The following is a 22,535-nucleotide window of genomic DNA, read 5'->3' on the forward strand; positions in this document are numbered from 1 at the left end:
TAATAAAGTGGCAGTGGAAAACTGTTTCATCCTAAAAGTTATAATGAACTCCAGTCAAGAGGTTGGTGCAGAAGTTGTGATCAAGCAGCAGAGGAGTAAGAGGGAAAAAATAGAGCTGACAAAAGGAACCAGGTGGATAAGAGCTGATAGAGGTACCTGAAGAGATGGAGCCAAAAGTCACTAAATGGATGAGTGGAGAGGAGATGTTACCTACAGGTGAGAAGATAAGTCATGTAGGGGCAGTGGCTTGGGTGGAAATCACTGTCCTATAGATCAGTAAACACCTGGTGCTGAAAATAATATTCAACCTGTTGACAACTTCTGGCAAAACAAACAGTAAATAAAATAATTCAGATTTTGCTGACACATTAGCATGTTATGATTGTGATTTTTAGTCTCTGATCTTGCCTACATCACCTTTAGATGCGTTGTGTGAGGATAAAGAAGGGGTTGATATGGAAATGCAGGGGAGATGAACAGGGATAGAAAGCTTAACAAGTTTTGTTTGAAATATTACTCTAGTTTATTTCACTGAAAATAAAGATCTTGGAGAGGGCTGAAAACAAGATTTTATCATAGCACAGCAAAATAAATGAAAAATATCAAGTAGATCTAGCTACCATTTTTCTTTTACATGTAAAATGCTGATTACAATTTGTGGTAGAGTTCAGAGTGCAATTGGGAGATTCATAAAAATACTTACATGTAATTATTCTTATTTAAAAAAGGCGAAGTAGCAACTACTTTAAGAAGTGTTTTGCCAGGGTTTGGTTTTTACTGAGCAAACCAGTGAAAGGGCGAGTGCCTCAGTTTCCCCTGCTGGATACAGATGTGCTACAGTCAATCCCTCAGAGCGCCGTGTGATTTAAATCAGTGGGGTTTTTAGAGGCTGTGCTTCTTCAGGCTGAACTCCAATCTGTTATTTTAGTAAACAGAGCTCAGCTTTCCCCCAGAAATTTCCGTTTTTCCCGAGCGTTCGAACGGTGAACGCTCGCTCTGGCTCCGGTCCCTCTGTAAGTGTGCAGATTGCTACGAGCACTAATCTCCCTTTTATCTGTTTGCTGAAGCACATGGACTTGTTTCCACTTGCTCCTGGCTGGCTGGTGTTAGGACCCAGAGAAGAGGCAGCACCGGCGCGATATAAATAGAGTACCAGAATGGGACAAAGTTTGCGGAGAAATAATGACATCACTCAGGCTCGCTCTCCACCCAAAAAGATCTGGGATGGAGGTGCAAACGTGAGCTGGGCGAGCGAGGAGTTTGCAGCTCCTTTCGGCTCAGTTTCTGAGGGGACAGGCAGGGTTTTCCGCCCGATGTGCTATAAGGAAGTGCATTTTCTTGCGAGCAAAACTGCGACCGGCTCCGGCTCTCTGACAACCTGAAAGTGATTGCAAGGAAAGGACAACCCTAGGAAGAAAGTTGAAAGCAGGATCTTTTTGTTTTTTGGAGCAGAAACAGAAATATTTGACTCCTTTCCACGGCACAGCACAACTTTCGGATTTCTTTTAATTCTTTTAATTCTCCTCCGATCACGGGAATTTATTTGGAGTTAAATGAAGATATCAAAGTGTGAAGCAGGAAAATACTACTCAAAGGGTCTGGAAGGATATTTTACCATCACTGAAGGAATGGACTTTCTGAACCTGCACAGAAAATGACCTTTTCAATACCAAAAGTAGCAAAGGAAAACTTATGATTGAAATCTTACAGGAGTTTGATTTCAGTTGTACTTTTAACCTGAAGTAGACCATGGAAAGTTTATTATCCCTGCTCTGTTGTCATTATTCTTTGCTGATTTTATTTCAGCAGAAATACCAGGTAATGTTCTGAGCATGGTCAGTATTGAGATATACTTGGATTCCTCTTAGCAAGTTTTGCCTCTCTATGTCTCATCATGTAATATTTTGTGTGCAGGTGTATGGAAACTATTCCCAGCTACCCAAACACCCAGGTAAGGAATGTTCTATTTACATTTTACGGCAGCGCGCTCAAATATTCATTTGCTTTTCTGCTTTGTATTTTTTTATTCTCTTCGTCCCTCTGTGATCCTGCATTTGAATGTCAGCTCTGTATTAAAAATGTAATAGCCTAAAGTATCAGACTGTCCCAGTCATTTTAAATTTGGTAACCCACCTACTGAATATTCTGCATAGAAATATTTTTGCAGGAAAATGGCTTTTATTTGCTCTGTGGGAAAACCCTATATGCGCTTATTACCTTTTTTTGAGTGTGTTTTTCTGAATCAGACCTCGACACAGGCTATTTTCCTTTTTTTTTTTTTTCCTTCAACGTTCAGCATTTTCAGTTCAATGATTTACTGTCAGATATGTCAGCTTGTATACTTTGCAGTGCTTTGGCATGGTTTCAAGTCATCTACCCTCCTCCCAGCCTCCAAGCTTCACTTTAAATCAGCTACGGGACGTATTATGGGATCTCTCATCTGTTTTCAATGTAGAGAAAACTTATTCAAAGCTTATTTGGGGTCTGTGCCTGTAACTGCAGAATTCTTCTGTTTATAGAAATAGTTTAACCTCAAGCCTCATGGTGGTGTACAAGCACAATTTTACTGCTTTACCAATTCATGTGTTGCTTTGTGCTTTTTAGTTTTAACCATATGTAATTATTTTCCAGTCAAACACTTGCAAAGGACGTGGAAGTGCCATGCTGGCTGCCAGTGCAGTAGCTTCAGCCTGATTAGTTTCTTTTGTTCCACCTTTGCCCAAAACCAAGAAATGCAATCCCATTCCCTATAGATGAGGATCACTGGCTTCTGGCTTGGTGGAATAACAAGGGGGGGGAAAAAACCTCCTGCAATAAGTGGGGCGAGTTACCCAGCCCTGATTCTGGAGTGCTGTGTGTGTGTGAAGCACAGCTGCAAGAGATGCTCTCTGGATTTGAACCAGGCTGCAAAAAAAGCCCTGTGATCTTGTTCTAATCAGTGTAGTCACCTGTGGGAAGGATATTGCATTCAAAGCAAACAGGTGTTTGCATGCAGAGGTCTTTTGGCTGGAAGAGGGTAGCTGTAGATGTATTTCCTTCCCTCCTTTTTCTTTTTTTTTTTTTTTGGGGTCCATTTTCCCAGCTTTTAAATGCAATCTCTCTAGAATATTGCTGCTTCTTACAAGTTTGATGCCAGCCATGGCAATGCCTTTGTTGTGATGCTGCTGCTACTAAAATGCTCGTGCCATGCTGTGACACATTTTTTGGCATCAGCTAATTTTCTCCCAGGAGCTTTCTCTTCTCTTTTTCTCTCTTTTTCTAACTAATTTTTTTTTCTACCACCTCTCTTGAATCCTTTTTTGTCCCCTAATACAAAAGGGAGATGTTAATGGGAGCAAGAGATGGTTGCATGTAAAAGCACACTGTGAACCAGCAGGTGTGTTCTGTGCTCTGCAGATGGAGCTGGGAGTTTGATGGAAGTCACATGGAGGAATATTAGCTCAGGTAGCCTGTGTGGATGCTCTTACTGCCATAGAAATTTATAACTTTCATTTCTGTTGCAGCAGCCAGAATAGGCTCTTTGAAGGTAGAAATGCTAAAAGTCTTGTTCCTACATCCCGTTTTTCTCAGTCTGCTCGGTCACGCTTGGCTTAGTTGAGTTGGGGTTGCTTGGAATTTCAGATTGGATTTTGTATGTGCTTATTCTGTGTCATTATTCTCTTATCCTGGCAGCATCTTTGTCCTTTCATTAGCAGTTTTGCCTTTGTCTTCCAAACAGTCAAAGGAAATGCATAACCACAGAACTTTATCAACTTCCCTGAAGATATCCCCAACTTATCTACTTATGCTCGTGCTCCCTCTCTGTGGAAAAACCTCTGTGACAACTGCAAACATTTAGTTAGATGGGTTAATAACAGATCCTGGTCAATTATGAATCATTTGTAAGATATCTTGGGTATAGTTGAGTTTGGAAGCAAGTTCTGAGTAGTTCGTGTACCCTCACAAGATGCAGAACTTTTACTTGTATTTCCTCAGATCTGCAATTGCTTGCTGTGATGTTTAGCAATTCTATCAACTTTGCACACATAATGACAAAACCAAATCCCAGGATGCCACCTGTGTCACACCTCAGACACTAAACCATGAGGGTGGAGGCCATCAAACTGCTCTCCACGGTGTGCATTTGGCAGTTTAAGGATGCAAATAAAATTTTTGCACCTTCATATCCGTGATAAAGAAATCCTGTTTGTGTCCAGGACATTAAAATGATAGAATAATTCTCAAAGAGGCCGGCTGTTTTGGTCTCAGGAGTGAAGAAAGGTGTGGGATAGTCTGCAAATGTCAAAGGACACTGCCTGTGACTTGTTTTAATTTGCACATCAGGTGTGGGAAGCTTTTCCTGTGCTGCATGACAGCTGAAGTGGGTTTTAACAAACTTATCTCTATCAGCTTCTCACCTCAGGGTCTTGAAAGATTGCTTGGGATTGAGAAATGACTGTAGGTCAGAGAATTACAGATATGGTGTAATATAAATGTTTGCTCTCTCTGCCCTGTCATCCATTGTGATCCCCCCCTCCACCCCAAAGAAAACATCAACTCAAACTGGGTTGATGGGGCATCACTGTGAACAAAACACATCACTCTCATTTGCATTCACAGGAACATTTCTATATATTTGTCTCAACCTTCTAAAACTTCCTCAGATGTAGGAGATTATGAATTTATTTCAGCACAGCTGGTTGAATTGATTGTTTTGAGAATAAAGGGTTTCTTGCAGCTAACAAGGTAACAAGAAGTTACAACTCATGTTTTCCCTCATTATTAGGGCTCTACTCTTAAAATAGAGCTGTTATCTTAACAGAAAATTTGGTTGTTTTGGTCAGCCTGCTTCTGACTAAGTTTCAGTCATTACACCTCCTAAAATCTGTTCAACCTCTGATCAGCCAGACTGTGCAGATAAAAGTGCCAGTGGAATCCAGCAGAAGTTTCTCCTTTGTCAGCTTGTCCACCTGTTGCTAAGGAGGACATTTAAGAGAACAAAATGTTCTCATCAGCCACCAAGAGCTGCTCTGGTGCAGTGGAGAAGGTTCTGAAGGAATAGCTAATGGTACCTTGGGGGGAGGAGCGAGTGCTCTTCCATAGGGTGCTTAATATTCTGGAAGCTCTTCTCCCGAGGAAAATCAGATTCCTTCTGTTAAAGGAAGTTCTGCTGTACTGCTGCTGAGCTGAGAGCTGTCTGGAGACATCAGGAAGGCTGGACTCTGCTGTCATGGTTGTGCAGACACCTGTGCTCTCATCCACAGTACTGCTCCTTCCTGGTGTCTCCCCAGGGACAACCACGGGTGAAAAAGCGCTTGGATTAATATAAACTCAAGGTGTTGCACTGGTTTTCCACTGGATTTTTGATGAGAGGATAAGACCCCTGGGAACTCTGTAGCATCTTCTCCTACTCCCTGGAGCTGGAGAGAGCTGAGTTACCTCTGGAGGAGGCAGAAGCAGGACTAGTTTGCTATAGAGAGCGAACAGTGCTTGGTACCACCCACCATGGGCTTGAAATCTCAGTAAAATCCAGAAATTCCTCTTGGCTGACTCCTCAGCTGTTACTTCAATGAAGGCTGCTGGATACAAGCAGAGATTTAGTCAGAGACTGTTGCACATTTTAAGTGCAACTAAACCAAAAATCAGTCGAGTTTTAAAAGCAGGTTTTCTGCAGTGGTTAATCAGGTGGCTTTTATCTACTGCAGTTGTTTTGATTTATGATCTCATTTATGCACCACACTGGGTTTACAGAAAATATTTTCATTTACTTAACCAATTGACCGCCCCTATTGTTGTTTTTTTGTTACAGTCCTTTCTTTAATAATCTTCTCAACTGTGTTTCTTGCAAGGGTTCAAAGTTCTCGCCTCAGCTTCCCATTACTGGCCACTGGAAGATGTGGATGGAATTCATGAGTTTCGGGATACCAATGGAGGTAGTCAAAGGATTCACTGACAATGGCAATAACATAAGTATTTGTGGCAGTCTGTAAGTAAAAGAGGAGCAGGAGAAAAGAAAGGGTTTAGCTTTTGTGCCCCAGCAGTTGAGATTATTTTTTCCTCAGTTAGTTTTTTTGCAGTGCTCTGATGTCCAAATGATACCGTATTTGTGAACTGATTTTTATGGAGTATTCTCAGAGGTTTTATGGGCTGCCTGTGCATTGTTAAGGTTATAAAGAGAAAAGGTTTATGATCCAAAGAGCCATTGAAATCACATTGTTATTAGTGGGTTTGGTACCTGCAGAGCATGCACTAATCCGCTCAGTGACTGAGATCTTTGGCTGTGCCAGCAGTGCAGGTGTCTCCTTTCTGGTTTTGGAAGGAGTTAAATACCCAGGTGCCTCATGCACTTTTAAAAATTGCTGGTAGCATCTATAGAAAGAGAAGTGTAAGCTCTTATCTGGATACTTCTTACTCATTTTTATCTGCTTTTGGGTATGGCCTTAAAAATGCTATTGCAGCGTTAGTTCGTATTAATTCATCGGTTTTTCCAATTAGGCAAAATCAAGAGAGGTTTTAAGGCAAAACTCACTGTGAATGAGTCAGTTGTGAGGACTGCAGGATCCCAGAGGGAATGATGTTAAAGGGCAGTCTGGCTGGATTCAGCAATTCTCTGGATCTGACGTTTCACATCAGGACCCGAAAGGGTGTGTGGGGCTTTCCAGGGATGTGCAGGTGATGGAATTAATGGAGCTCCAGCAGCACCACCAGCAGAGCCACGACCTTGCAGGGCCTTTCCTTTCAGATGAAATGCTCAGCTCTGCTCTGCCTCTTTCGGAGAATCAAAGGTCCCTCAGTAATTTTCACATGAACTGTTTTTTCTCCTCTGGATGAGGATTCTTCCTTCCAGGGCTGCCCATCCTGGCAGCTGAGCTGAGCAGTTTTGTCCCAGTGCAAGGAGGGGCTGCTGTGACTGTAATATCTTCATCCAGAAAGAACCACTGCAGAAGATTAAATCAGGACTTAAGAGACCTTTACAACCTTACCGTGAAAAATGTTACCAGAAGTGAAAAGTTATTGCTATTTATTACACAAAAATGGCAATATCAATCTCTGCAATCTCTGGTCCTAAGTCTGAAAAAGATCCATAAATATCTAAAACCTTTTATTGCAGAGGTGTTCAAGTATTTTTAGCTTAAACTTTGACCTATCTTTCCACAAAATTTCTCAAAGGAATGGAATTGGCTGACCAGAAATATATCTGGGCAATATTCTGCTTCTATTAGGAGCTGATGGCAGCATATTCCTATTGACTTCAATAGAATAATAATTTGGATTATAAAAAGTTACCATGTGAGTTCTCTAACAGTGTGTTAAAGTCATTTTCTGACACTGGACTTCACGTAGTCTTCAAAAAAGGTAAAGTGCTGCATATCTAGCCCTATTTTGGCAATCCTGTTACAACAAAGATGTTTTGAAAGTGCTTGAAAATGATAAATATAAAATACAGCTCTTGGAAAAATGAGAATTAACGTCAGAGTGTTTTTCAAATTTTGTTAAATTACATTATTTCAGCAAAACTCATAAATCTTTTTAGTAGTATCTTGGCAGAGATAAAGCAGAACAGAATGAAATTCCTGATCCTACAAACCTTCCCTTGCAGGAATGGGACTGGCTCACAAGAGCGATCTCTTTTGACTCCTATTATGACATGGTGTTAAAGAACTTTATAAATGAGCCAGCTGCATGACTTTGCTGAAGAGATTTGGAGGACTTTGTCACACTATTATTTGCAGAGGGTGCCAGGAGCCAAGTCTTTATCTCTGCAGAGCAATTCCGACAATGCTGAGTTCTTTCCTTAATTTTGTAGTGGATGGCTCAAATTGTTCTCAGCTGCTCATATTCTGTCTGCTAAGACAGAGATATCATCTCAACTGCCTCCAGCAGAGCTTTTATGTATCTGTCTGATATTTGACTTTGATACACAAGAAAACTTTTCTTTATTGTTGTAATCTACTGCAGGTGACAATCTGCTTGTTTTTGATACCATTCTGATGACACAACTCTTCTGTTTATTGCTGGAGTCTCTCTTGTTTTTCCACCCATCATGTCATGCAGTTATTTTCATTCCATGTTTCTCCTCTTGAATCCTTGAAGCATCATAATCTGTCCGTCATGTTAATCCATTTTATTTGTTGAAGTCATTGTGCACGAAGCCAGATTTATATCTCTCAATGCATTTGTGTTGTGGGAGCGTGTCAGCAAATTAATTTTTGGTTATCTCAGCAGTTGGAAGCAGTTGAAGGGAAACAATCAACTCAAAATAGAGCAAATAAAATAAAAAAAAAAGTGGCCATATTCAGGTTTTTCATCTGACCCCTCATTTTTCCATGCATTTTTATCTGGAGGGGTTTGTGTGCATTTTTCTTTTAAGAGCATTTGTCTTTTTGTTCTCTGAGCTCAGATGGTCTCAATCTGAAATCAATATGTCTCCATTTACCTTCATGGGTTTTCCATCAAGCTTTATTTGCCTGCCCAGGGTAAAAAAATTACAGCGTGCAAGATACTGTTAAATTATCAACATCAGAAAAAAAAAATTAGAGAATGAAATTTTATTGCCAGATATTAAAAAGTTGGGGCTTTTCTTGTGTTTAGATGGAATTTCTTGTATTTTATTTTGTGCCCATTGCCTCTTGTCTGTTCACTGGGTACAAATAAGGAGAGTCTGGCACTATTTTTACGTCTCCCATAGAGCATTTTTACACATTGATGAGATCCCTGAGCCCTCAGATCTCCGGGCTGAGCAGTTCCCAGCATTCCCAGCCTTCCACTGGACTTGCTCCAGTGTGTCCATGTCTCCCTCACACTGGGGAGCCCACAACTGGACATGGGATAGAATTGCCCACAACTTTTGCACCAGTGCAGTGATTTTTGTTATGCATGCATAGTTCCTTAACAGCAGGAGTACATTTCAGAACCCCTCATCTGCAGTTGTATTTTTTATATTATTTTCTTCTCAGTAACTGTGAAGAAAACCCTGTTTTGGTGATGCTGGATTTGCTTCACTTGTGCAGGTGAAGAACGAGACATTCACGTTCCTGCAGCTCCCTGGGGAGAAGCTGTGGGGTCATTTCAAGGGCCACTGTTCAGCACCTGAGCTTTGTGCTGAGTTGAGAGATATGAACTGGTCAATTCATTACTGATTGTGTTGATTCATTGTTTTGCTTATTTGCTTATTTTCTTTTGTTGTTCCACCCAGCTCTAAGAATCCACAACTTCACTGTGCTCCCCTCCCATAACTCTACCTTTGTATATACCAATGACTCTGCCTACTCTAACTTCTCTGCAACTGTAGGTGAGGATTTACTTTTTTTGTTGTTGTTTTTGTTCTGCATTTGTCAAGCTTGGATGGTTCTTGTAACGTTGGATTCAAAGCTAAAGCTGAGTTTTGCTTCAAGTGGTTTGTGCTCACTTTGTCACACCCTGGGTTACTCTGAATGATTAGGAGAGGGGGATGTGCCTCCAAAACCTAAAAAACTTCTGTTAGTCTTAATAAAAACAGAGATGACGTTTCAGGGAAACATATAAGAATAAATAGGTTGATTTTTTTTCTTGTTTTTCAAGGCTAAACCTCCATTTTTAATTGTTTCGGAGTATTTTTTAAAGGACACGTTAGGAAAGACAGATGCAAACAAATTTGCAAAGCCTGGAAGTAAGATCTTGTCAGCCATGAAAACTTTGATTCACATGATGTTTAAACAAAAAGAAGAAAAACAGTGAAGCAAAAATCTGCATATATATGTCCATTTATTTATTTTATTTTTAACATCAACACACTGGGAGATAAAAGCAAGGATAGAAAATCCCAACTTACCAGGCAGAAACCTGACAGACTGCAAACTAGTTACATTTACAGCACTAAAGTCACTTAATTTAAGTCCTTAGCATTTATACTGTGTAGGTGCAGTTGAAATATGACCTCTTGTCCACTTTATGCTTAGGTATTAACTCACATCAAATTGTTGGAAAATCTGACCTAAGGAGAAGGATGGAAATGGTGAAACTGTCATTTGGGCTGCTCAGAAAGGACGATTTTTATATTGGAATATTAAACCCACTATTTTTTTTACTCTCTAACAGTAAAAGTGCGCTGGCAAATGTGAACTCTATTAATAATGAACTTCAGATGACCCTAATTCGTTTCAGTCCTTTCTTATCTGCTTTATAGACCATTTGCATAGTTCTCACATAATAAAATATGTTCAATATGGACATTATAAAGAGTGACATCAGTGGCAAAGGAGATGCTGTGGAAACAGGAATGCATTACCTTATGGGATTTATTCTGGCTGGATTAGCTTCTAATTGAAGTGCCTCAGGAAGAACTTAGAAATGCTTGCTTTGCTCTATAGTACACACAGTTTGAAAAGAAGCTAAATTTTATCTGTCAATTAGAGGCAGGACTTGATGATTTCTTGGAGATGTATTTCTGTCTTTTTAGTGTAGCTTGTCAAGTTAATTTCATCGAATTATCTTTTTAATGAAAAGTGGGTTTTGATCACAACCTTTTCCTTTCAAAATATTAAAAAAAAAAGCCTATTCTGTTACAGTTTTGATTGATTATTCATGGGTTCTGTCAAACAGTCTTAATCACAGAGCTGAGTGACAGATATAATATTTACAAATTTTAAATAAAAGAGAAACAAACCACCAACAAGCTCAAACAAACAAAAATACCTTAAAGAAAAACAAACACACAAAAATCAACAAAAGCAGAGGTATAGTTGGAACAAGATAAACATCTGAGGTGTAAGGGCCTTGTTAAAATCACATTTCCAGGGAGTTTTATGTGAATGCTAAAATACATTTTGCTTTTCCTTTAGATATTGTAGAAGGAATGGTGAACAAAGGCATTTACGTCACTGAAAAGAAAGGAGTCACCTTTCTCTTCTTTGGAAGCTACCAAAATTCTTGCATTAGTAATCCTGAAGTTTGTGGACCTGAAGGTGAGCAAATTTGTTAATTATTGTGTACGTTTCTTTTGCTGTCAAATTGTGTAATTCAATAATCATTGTTTCTTTCCTCATTGGAATGAAAACTAAAAATCCAGCTTGATAGTTTTTTTACTTCTAAAACAATTGAGTGTTGATTGCTGAAAATTTAGTCTTTTCTAACTGCAATTTAAATTAGAACTGATCACCAACTACTCAGAGAAACGTTTTACAGTCTAATTAATTCAAAGAGTGCCAGAAATAAACTTACAGTGCCCAAAATCTTACCAGTGGCAACAAAATGGATTAATTCCTACAAGAACAGCAGTTTGACAAGCAGAGAAGTTGTAACACAGGCTTCAGATTTAGGAGACAGATTCAGAGTGGCCTCTTAGCGGGAATGGGTTTGGGTTTTTCAGGTTTATCTCTAGAGACAACAACATTTGTAGGTCTCTGGTGTTATGGAATCCATTTGTCCTCACTGACACTTAAATTTTTTCACTCTGTTCCTCTCCCCTTTTCCTTGGGTTAGGTCACAAAATGACAGGCAGAATGGGAAGGGCACAAGGTTTGACAATGGGTTGGTTACAGAAAATGGCTAAAGCTGTCTCTGAGTGTCAAACCAAACATTCTCCTTGTCGCTGACACCGAGCATTCACCGGGGATTTAAAAGTCTGTGCAAATGGAAGCTCAGTAGAAAATGGTGGCTTTCTATAAACTCCAGCAGTCCCTAAACTTAAGCAGCATTGTTAATATTGAATTTTTTTTTTTACTTTTATTGATTTAGGCCGTTCTTCAAACAGGTAACATTGCTTGAAATAGGATTGCTTTTGAGCTGCTAAAACAAGAGCTGTGTAGGAAGTTTTTATGAAAGTAGGAGACACTCAGAGAGCAGATGGTACATGGCTGTGACCTGAGAGTATTGGAAAAAGTAATTCAATATCCAACTGTAGGAAGATTTTCTGATATATGCTGTATCTTCTCATACCTTTTTTCATACCACTGGGAAATAAACATCATCAGGAAGTCATATTGTTTCAACATCTACAGTATAAGCTAATAATGAGAATAAAGTACTTTTATACTACCGGAGCACTCTAAATATCTCACAAATAAGGACTTTAAAAGCATAAAACACTGAAATGTCCAGTAGACAAAATGTGAAGAACTCATACAAACCATAAATACTAAATCACTGTAGCAGGCATTAATAAAAGAAAAAGGGGAAAAGCCAACACTCTCTTGTCTAAAGGGAGTGTCTTTTCTAATCAAATACACCTGTGGTAAGGATAAGGTGTAATTTTATGATTAAAGGTAATTTTATTCCAGCCTGCTGTTGCTCAAACATCCCTTGACTGCCTCGGCTGTGTTGGGGTGAAACTGGTGTTAAGCACACCCAACCAGGGGAACGAGACGCTCTTGGGATCTTCCCAGACAAAATTCTCTGACCTATGAAACCAAAATCCCACTCCTCTTTTTCCTGGGCTAAATTTCCTAACATCTCAGCACTGTTATTTTTACTGGAGAAAACAAATTCTTCTCGCTTTTGAAAAGTCAAAACATTCTTCCTCCCTGCCCCCACCTTCCCCCTTTGCTCTTTCTCAAGTCGTTCTCAAACAATGGTTTTCTGTGAGCAGTTTTGGGCTCACTGGAGTGGCATTTTCGGTCAAAAGAAACATTTGTGAAAGAGGCAAGAGAATGTTCTCTTGACCAGTAGTCCGAGCACATTGGGAGAAGCTGGATTTAGCCAACATATGTGAAGTTGAAATTTAAAAAAAAAAAGAATGAACAAAAAGAACAGTTAGACAGAAAGATACTACTTTGTTCAGCTATTTATTCTGCAATAATTTTTAGGTTTTCTGCTAAGTTTATGTGATAAAAAGATCATGTGAAATATAAAAATATTATGTACCAAATATACCATTTCTGATAACTAGAGTGAAGTGTCTGAGACTCTTCTATCTTTGATCATAAAATTATGAAACACATAAAAATCTGTGGATTTAACAAGAAATGTACATAGTAGTTTGAGAGCTTCATTAACTTGTCCTGGGCTATCTGGTAGCAAATTGGCAAAGTTCATATTGCTTGGAGGGCCTCAGAACTGCTAACTATAAAATCACCCAGACAGATAGTTTGGCTATATGTAAAAAAAAAGCAGAGTCAGCAGGTTAAGTGAAGTGATTATTCCATTATTCCCCTCTGTTCAGCACTCATCTGAAGGGCTGTGTCCCATTTCTGTCCCCTGATACAAAGGAGATGCTGACAAGCCAGAGTGAGTCTGGTAGATGAGTGCTGGTAGGACATGGCAGGGGAGGCTGAGGCATTTCCCTACACCATGAAGAAATGTGAATTCCTAGGGCTGCCTCCACCTACCTGATGGGTGGTTCCAGAAGCAGATGGAGCCAAACAATCTTGGAGATGCTCAGTGAAGATGTGACGGGCAACCCGGGCACATCTTAGGTTAGATCTAAGGAAAAAAAGCTTCTCCTCGATGTGGGTGGCCAAGCATTGGGGTGGTTTACACAGAGAGGCATCCAGGGTGATGTTAAAATCCCAGCTGAGCTCTCAGCACAAGATCTACCTCAGAAATTGGTCCTGCTTTGAGCAGGCAGTTTAGATAAGGTGACCTTAAGGGTGGTTGCCACCTTCATTCACCGTGATCCTTGGAGGCAAAACCTCTTCCACTTCCGTACTTACAAACTTTTCCTCAACCTGCACTGAACTCAAATTTTTACTCTTAGCACTTTGGACTGTGAATTCTGAGGTGAACATTTTTAGGAACTGTTTATTCAAGCCATTGTCTTTGTAACTGTATTTGCCTGCAGAGCCTCTTCAGCAGAGCCAGTAGAACTTCTGAAGTGTGAGGGAGGTCTGATTTGCTGCTTGTGTTTCAGTTAAGCCTTTGAGGTGACCTTTGATAAAGAAACCACTCTCTCATGGAAATCATATTTTCCTGATGTGTAATCTGAAGAGCTCCTCCATTTTACAGCACAGTAGATAAATTGAACAGCATTGTTTGTGGACAAAGCTAATCACACGTGCAGGATTGCACTTGCATTTGAGCAGAATTGTTTTATTTTTGTGTAGGTTGGGACCTCAGAATTTTTCCTGTGGCTCTGCACGTGTAGCTGTTCCATTCTTTTACACTGGTTCTTTGCTTTCAGGAGTTATTGGAGCACTGAAGTGTGGAAACATGTGTAATAGCATGCTTAAAGAATTAAAGTGTGATTAGCAATGAATGCTACTCAATAAGTAAGGGCAGCCTGGTAGTGCATCAGTAGCTTGGAAATGGTCAGTGCACTAATTCTGGCTGTGATGGTATTGGGTGAACACCAAAAAAAAAGTAGGTGTTGGATGTGGTGGAAGGTATGGGGATATGTGAGCAAAAAACCTTGGCTTTAGCTGACAGAAGCTGCTCAGGGCAATGATTGCTGCTGTGTCCTGTGTGTGCACGTGATGCAAAACAGGGAGAGATGTTTATTTGGCTTAAACTGTTAGAGCGTTGTTGATTCTAAAAACCCTGTCCTTGTTTATGCTAGCAGATGATCTGTCCTCAGAAGCATTCCCACTGTCTGTGTTCTATATATTGGAAATTTTTAATTGCACTCTTTTTTTTTTTTTTTTTTCATTAAAGTCTCCTCTCACTTGCTTTTATCAGGAGTAACATTTTCCTTTTTCTGGAAGACTCAAGACCAACAGGCCAAGTTTCTCCCTGCCTCTGGTGGACGAGTAATTTCCAGTGGCTTCAAAATCTGTTCAAACGAAGGTGAAGGCTCAGTGGAATTTTACACCCGTGGGAATGCAATGATGAAGTGGAAAGCAAGCTTTAGTCCACCAGGTAAATTTATAATTTAAAAAAAAAAAAGTAATTTCTTTGTCACTTTTTACTCCATCCTTGCAGACAGAGGCAGTGGTAAGAGCACAACATCAGGAAGGAGAAGCAGATGTATAAAAATAGCTACAGGATCCCTGTGCTTAAGAATTCTCTTGGTGAGGGGAGAGAGAGATAAAGTACAAACTGCAAAAGTGGTATTTTACTGTAAAACATTTACCACTCAGTAACAGGCCTTGGACTCAGCTCCCAGTTGTTTCTGAAGGGGAGTTGCTATTGACATCAATAGATTAATGCATGTTTAGATGGAAACATGAGCAAAGAATGCTGGTTAATCCCTGACAGTTCTCAGTATATTCCAAAACTGGTGGGCTGTCTCTGCTGCCTCCTAAATTAAGACTTTATTTGGTAACTATCTAAGTGTGTGTTTAGTGCTGTCATAATTTTGTTATCTGTTGAGTGTCAAGTTTTCTATGCCATGCCATAGTATTAATAAACATTCTGGTATATCACATATCTTGCTGCTTCTATCTAAACTGTGTGTTATAATATCTAGGGACTGCAACAAATTCTGGTCTTCTGGTCATGCTAATGACATCCAATAATATTTTTTTGCCCTAATTTGACTACTTGGGCATTGTTAAAACAGGACTTTCTAACCTCATAGTAGCAAAGTTTTGTAAAGTTTAATGAATCAGTTTGGAAATCTTATTTTAAGAGAAAAGCTGCTAAATGGTAAGCATAATTCACACCTTTATGGTTTATCCAATCCAAGTGGAAATTGATATTGTGTTTTCCACCTCTCAAACACAACAAAGAAACAGTGACAACTTTTAATTAGTCTGTTTGCTTGTTCTCCAGTTCTTGCAGCCTTTGTGCTGTTCTTGCTGAGCTGAGTTTTGAGACAGTATTGAAGAGACCTCAAATCTTGGCCAGCAACACTCAACAACTGGGATTTATGGAGCTGCAGCGAGCCCAGGTTCAGACAAAAGCTAACAGGCATTCTGCCAAAGCATGGGCTTCCCCACGGGTGTAAAGATTAATACATAGGACATCAGCATCCCATAAGTCACTCTTAGCAGTTCCTGTGCAGCTCCAAAGCATTGCAGGAGTCAGCAAAACCACACTGAGCAGGAAAGGCCCTAAATGGAGTTGATTCATGGCTTTTGCCGTGGCTTCTGATGTTCTGCAGGCCCTTACTGGACTCACATTCTCTTTACTTGGAAATCAAGAGAAGGACTGAAGGTCTATGTCAATGGGACTCTGAACACAACGGACCCAGATGGGAAAGTTTTCTACGATTATGGAGACCCCAGTGCCAACCTCCTGACGGGGACAGAGGGGGACCAGAGCAAGCGCTACGTGAACGGGGCATTCGATGAGTTCATCATCTGGGAGAGGGCTCTGACCCCCCATGAGGTGGAGCAGTACTTCACAGCTGCTATTGGTGAGTATCTGCACGCTTACAGTTCATCACCTCGGAAGATGCTGACCTGCAAACGCTTCCTGTGCGGGACTTGCGTTAGTTTTACATCTCTCAGCTGTTCAGGGTGACTTTTAGAGGCGCAAAATGCCAGGTGTGAATGTCACTGAGGCACTCAGCTGCCTTGGCATGTGCAGCCTCTTCATCTCGGGTTCTGGCTCCTTTACCTGAAGTGATAAAGACTTATTAACTGCTTGGGAACTAAAAGAAAAGAGACCAGTTGAAATGTAGTAGGAAAGGCAAAGAATCAGGGTTAGAACAAAGACAAAGCCTGGCCAGTAAATCCTGTCAGTGGTTCTGTGGATTCTTATAATAAACCTTTCACTACGAGAAAGGCTGTTGCTAATAAGTGTGAGCAGCAATTAGAAAGCATCCATCTTGGGAATAAAGGTATGGGGCACCTGGATGGAACATTTGGCTTTGCTGGAACTTTCCCTGCCTTCATTTATTCTTACTAAGTTTCTGAGAGCTAAAGCAGTTACACCCATAACTCATGTGCTTTTAAACCCATGGGAACCGTTTTCATAACACAGAACTTCTGATGTGTGCCTGGAAATGAGAATGTGCTTGTTTGTGACTTGGAGGTTTGATTATACCAATCAAATATATACTGAATGTATTTAAAAAAAAAGTAAAGTAGTTGATGTGGAATTGAAGTCACTGAAAAAGAAAACCTTCCACCTGGTATATAATGAAGCAATCTATTTGATTTGCCACACAAATAGTAGGAATTTCACTCAAGTGAAATTTTAAAAATATTAAAACCTTTATAGTATTTTATATTAAAACCTTTTTATTTTAAAAAGTGACTCCTCTGAAAGTCTTCAGAGCTTCTGATTGTGAGAGTATTCATTTGGTAGTCATTTGATACAGGAAATAGCTTTAAAAACTTGAAAAAAAAATTTATAATGCTCTGGTCATGTTGGAAAAAATGCTTTTGTGTTTGGCTGCTGTGCCTTTCACAACAATCGAGGGTTACTATAACACCATCCACCTCAAAGCTTCCATAAATCAGACCCTTTGATTAATGTAACTCAAGAAGAATGTTATGTTGCTCGACTCAGGAGCAGCAGATTTTCAGATTGCCCTGATTCATCCATATGTGTGCCCTGCTTCACTGTCACACAGCTATGGCTTATGTAAATACCAAGGGAGCTCTTTCTTTCTTTAACCCCTTGAATTCTTGTGAACTCACAGCAACCACCCTCAGCTCCCCCATTCTCCAATCTTCACTCCGGGAAATAATCAGGGTATCGTGGAAGGGCCTTTCCACAACAGCAGATCCTGGTCAGGGTTGAAGTTTCTATCCCTCTCCTCTATGCTTTAGTTTGGAAAAAATCTTACAGGGGCTCAAAACATCTGTTTGCTGGACGCTGATGTTTGTAGCTCCCTTCTGAAACCCTGCAGGGAGATTTGGGGCCTCTGAGTCTGTTGGGGAAGGAGCTGTTGAACAAAGAGGATGCCAGTGTTTTAAATGTACAGTTGCCCTTTTTTAATTGAATCATAACGCTTGAAATTCCTGTTTGCCCACAAAGGTTTGAGGATTTAAGATTTAGACTGATGCAGTGCTCGTCCGTACAAAGATTAGGAAATAAAATTGATGAGAGAATTGGAAAATTAAATGTCTTAAACAAGCAGATCTGTTCCTTCCAGGTAGAACTGATTCAGCTTGCAGTGGGAATATATATATATAAAAATATGTATCTGATATTTAAATGTCAGATTTGTTAGCGTTTTCATTTGTGTTTGTATTTCACCAGGTGTGCAAGTTTTGCTTTCTTCAACAATTCCATGGTCTCTGATGACAACCACTGCAAAACCTGTGGTAGGACAGTCCTCCTAACTCTTTCCTGTAATGTCAGAATGTGCATATATTACATACAGACATCTCACTTCATAATTTGCATCAGTGGCACTTATTTATAACCCCAATTATAAATACTTTTGGATATGCATAGGGAGAATTTTTAGCCACTGTGGAAGGATAGAAGTACTACAGAACTCCTAAAGAAAGACAGAAGAAGAAATTCATTGTTAAATAAAATATTTTCTATATAAAAAGGGGGAAAAAGTAGCAACTTCTGAATTATTACATTTAATTTTAAAGATGTAGGACATGAAAAATCATTTTGATAATTTTTCCTTCTGTTTCTTTTAAAATTAGAAAAAAACCCACAAACCACCAGAATAACAAAACTGGTTTTCATCTGTTTAGTGAAAGTGCAATGAAAAAGATGAAAATAAAATCCATTTTTTTCATATGGAGAATAGACACAATTAGCTGTAATCAGCCTATGTGCAATTAGCTGTTGCAGTGTATTGTCACGTTCTTGCTTTCTGCAGTATCAGAGTTCTATTAGTTCTTGTTCACAGATGCTTTCAGGAAACCCTGGCAGACAGAAACTGCTAATGAAGAAATTAATCTTTGAATATTCTGGTTGTTCTACCATCCATCCATCTATTTATCTATCTCTCTATCCATCTATCCATCTCATCCATCCACGTGCTTTCCTTTTCCCTTGGCTTCTGTAGCCTCCTGTGTGTGACCACAGCAGTCTGCTGTGCCTTGAGCTCCGTTTCGGGCTAAACCCCTAAATCCTGATGTCCCTATGGAATAACCTGTGCTGAGTTGTGCCCCTGCTGTAGCTCTCCACAAACGCCTATCGACCCATCATCACCAACCTCACCCAGGAGAGAGGGAATTTCCGCTCCCCCGACACCTCGCTGGGGTACCTGGAGAACGTGTCCTTCAGCCTGCCCAACGAATCCTTGTCAGAAAACACTGCTCTGAGCCTCACAGAGGTAAGGGTCTCTCACACCTGTAAGGGTCTCTCACACCTGTAAGTGTCTCTCACACCTGTGTGTGCAGCCAGGTGGCACTGAAGTTTCTCCAGAACCTGGAATAGTGAAAGCGGTTTTGAAAGGTTTTGCTTATTGCACAAAATACATATGAGAAAAGCAGGAACTGCCTTGGGGGGTGAGCTTCAACCAGAGAGAAGGGTTTAAAGATCTCATTGGTTCTTGGAGATATTCTTTGGTGTCTTTGGAGCTCTCACTGTGAGATATTTTGGTGCTGGAGCGTGTCCAGAGGACAGCAGAGCTGGGGAAGGGTCTGGAGCACAGGTCTGATGAGGAGCAGCTGAGGGGGCTGGGGGGGCTCATCCTGGAGAAAAGGAGGCTCAGGGAAGACCTTATTGCTCTCTACAACTCCCTGACAGGAGGATGGAGCCACGTGGCAATTATCTCTTCTCCAAATAACAAGCAATAGGACAAAGAGGAAACAGCGTCAAGTTGACCAGATGAGGTTCAGATTGGATATTAGGGAAAATTTCTTCACTGACAGGGCTGTCAAGCCCTAAAACAGGCTGCCCAGGGAAGTGGGAGTCACCATCCCTGGAGGTAGATGGTAGGCATAAAGGATGTGTAGATGTGGCACTTGGGGACGTGGTTTAGTGTTGGGCTTGGCAGTGCTGAGTTACTGGTTGGGCTCAGTGATCTTAAAGGGCTTTCCCAACCTCAGCAACTTAAGCTAATCCACAGAGAGAAAAAAGAAGGTGGCATTTTCTGCAGTCTGAGCTGAGACTGTGGGGTCATGTTCTGCTAACATAAAGTTAGCCTGGTGTAAAATGATGGGCATCTAATTCCCTGATTTCAGCAGGCTAGAAAGCTATTATTACAGTAATCAGCTCTGGCCCCGCTGGTGATTGTTCCTTTAAGCCTGGGGGTAATAGCAGGGTGACAAGGATGCTTTACTCAGACAAACAAAATAAATAAACGCTTCTGCAAACGACAGGGACAGCAGTTGATAGGTCGTGTTAAAAGCTTGGAGTCTGCAAACTGTAAAGCTGGGATTTCACGGGTCACAGTTTAATACTTAGCAAAACCCCTCCTAAAAAGCTCTAATACATCGTTTCCTTTGTTCTGCTGAAAAATTTGTGTGGGCTCTAAATTGCGAGTGGAACATTGCCCCGCCAGACAACATACCTGTTCCCCACATCATTCCAGCTGCTGTTGGGCTGCTCATTCATGCTGTCTGATGCTGCTTTGTCTGCCATGAAAGTGATTTGCAGACAGAAATGTGGGACATGATTTTCTTTAGCAGAGCTATTTTGGGAAATAAACACAAGAGAGCCCTGATCATACATCCCGACTCTGTCATTTGTCTGATTGATGGTTGGGGCTCTGTATTGTCTGCAGCTAATTCCCTGAGAGACAGGCACTGAGCATGCATGTGATTTTCTGTGGAGTTATCTCTGCCCTGATTGTTGCATGCCTCGCAGCACAAGGAAATTTGATTTAAGTGATATGCAATAAACTTTCTGATTGCTGACACGCACTTATAATGAGTGGCTTCTGACAAACCTGGCTTGTGTTTTGCTACGTCATGCCTTCCACATTTCACAGTGGAACTTCTTTTATATTCAGTTATTCTATAAAGACATTTTAATAGAGAAGCTTAAGCAGGAGTTGTGGGGGTTTCTCTTAATCTTCAGTGCCATCTTCTCCCTCTTCTCCTTCTATTTGTGTGTGTTAGCAAGACTCCTTAGGACTGTGAGTAGATTGTGCTGAGCACTTGAACGGTGCCCACCGTGACAGCTCTTGACCCCAAAACCCAACCTTTAAGTGCAAAAGTTAAGCAGCTAAAAAACTGTACAAAGTGAGGGGAAATTTAACCAGTGCTGTGGAAAAATGTGGTGATTTAGGACTAAAAGAGGCCTGAAAGAAAGATGGAGAGGGACCCTTCATCAAGAACTGTAGTGACAGGACAAGGGGGAATGGCCTCAAACTGAAGGAGAGAAGGTTTAAACGGGATATTGGGAAGAAATTCTTCCCTGTGAGGGTGGGGAGGCCCTGGCACAGGTTGCCCAGAGGAGCTGTGCATGCCCCATCCCTAGAAGTGTCCAGGGCCAGGTTGGATGGGTCTTGGAGCAACCTGGTTTGGTGAAAACTGTCCCATGCAAGCAGGGCTGGAACCAGATGATTTTTAATGTCCCTTCCAACCCAAATCATTCTATGATTCTATTGATGTCATATGAGTTTAGATAAAATGGGAAAATTGGTGTTCAGTTCAGAATAAGTTCACTGAGTGTTAGCTCAGCTGTAGAATGATCATTGCACTCTGGGAGTTGCACAGTGCTGTTGCTTTTAATAAATAAACTATTGCTTTAAAATGTCACCATGCAGAACGTGGTGAGAGTGCTGGCAGGTAGAGGTGAATCTGTGACTTGAATGGAAGTGGTCCTGTCATGTTGGCATAAACCTAAGACAAATCCTAGCAGAGATCTGCCTTGGATCCTTGCCAGGGGATGTAACTGATTAATAAATAATCAAATAACGGAGTTTTATTTGTCTTTCAGGCATTTTTAAAAGCTGTTGAAGACTTTATGTTATTGCCCAACCTGATTGATGGACCACAGGTAAGACAAATGGGTTTGGATTTGTAGATTACTTTGGTTGCATAAATTCACATGGATGATAATGGAGCTGGTTGTATCTATTATTATGCTTGTTAGAGCTTTTTCAGCACTATGATTTACTTATTTTCTCATCTGTCACTTCCATATTTACAGTGAAGATCCACAGGGAAAAAATATATAATTTTCTCTTATGTTTTTGAGGGTTAAAATAAAGGAACTTTATCTGCTGCTGTTTCCATGTATTTCAGGATGAACAAAACAAAACTGTATTTACAAAAGAACAGACATTGTCACTAAAGCAAGTGTTTAACCACTCCTTTTTTAGCACTGACCTTTGATATTTAAAAGTTCCTATTTTTTGGTAGATTGATGTTTTTCAATGCACGTGAAATACGTGGTGGTGCTTACCTGTCTTGTGATCTGAAGCTTTGAGAGAGATTAGGCCTGATATGGGGAGAAGTGACCTGTATCAATCTTCTTTCTTTTCCAGTCTACCTATTACTGTGCCAAGGAATACCTGCAGGGTGAATCCAGGAACTTCCTGAGATTTTAAGAAAGCACAGATTTCAGAGCAGAGAGCTTTTAAACTGACAGAAGGAGAGGCTAAAGCAAATCAAGGTCTCAATGAAGTCTGAAATGCTTTTAAGACAAAAAGATGTCTAATTGATTTAGGTTCTTAGCCTGAAATCCTTGATCATCTCTGGTGTAAATGGATTTCAGATAAAACTGAAACATGCATTAACTCTGAGATTTTATGGATCAGTTTTCAACCTGGAGGGTTAAAGTAGCTTTATGCTGAGGAGCACTTTAACAAGATGAAACTGCAGTTTCTCAGCTTGTGTTCCAATACAGATCTGATAATGATCTTTAAGTATTGTCAAAAAAATTATTCA

The 22,535-nt window shown here is 40.3% G+C and overlaps 1 protein-coding gene across 2 annotated transcripts in view; it reads left to right on the forward strand.

The window, feature by feature from the left end:
- The first annotated feature begins 1,104 nt into the window (after positions 1-1,104).
- ADGRD1 (adhesion G protein-coupled receptor D1) overlaps positions 1,105-22,535 on the forward strand; it is a 131,839-nt gene continuing 110,408 nt past the window's right edge. Inside the window, exons 1-10 of one of the 2 annotated variants that reach the window (XM_050318689.1) lie at positions 1,105-1,818; positions 1,915-1,951; positions 5,829-5,912; positions 9,176-9,271; positions 10,800-10,922; positions 14,569-14,748; positions 15,935-16,189; positions 17,986-18,050; positions 18,872-19,027; positions 21,583-21,642. In XM_050318689.1, coding sequence (XP_050174646.1) covers positions 1,750-1,818; positions 1,915-1,951; positions 5,829-5,912; positions 9,176-9,271; positions 10,800-10,922; positions 14,569-14,748; positions 15,935-16,189; positions 17,986-18,050; positions 18,872-19,027; positions 21,583-21,642 — 1,125 coding nt within the window. In that variant the 5' untranslated portion in view covers positions 1,105-1,749. The remainder of the gene's footprint in view (positions 1,819-1,914; positions 1,952-5,828; positions 5,913-9,175; positions 9,272-10,799; positions 10,923-14,568; positions 14,749-15,934; positions 16,190-17,985; positions 18,051-18,871; positions 19,028-21,582; positions 21,643-22,535) is intronic. The other variant, XM_050318688.1, reaches the window with a different exon arrangement.

The sequence above is a fragment of the Myiozetetes cayanensis genome, unplaced genomic scaffold (genome assembly GCF_022539395.1).
Source record: "Myiozetetes cayanensis isolate MyiCay16 unplaced genomic scaffold, myiCay2020 scf21, whole genome shotgun sequence".
In the NCBI taxonomy this organism is placed as follows: domain Eukaryota; kingdom Metazoa; phylum Chordata; class Aves; order Passeriformes; family Tyrannidae; genus Myiozetetes; species Myiozetetes cayanensis.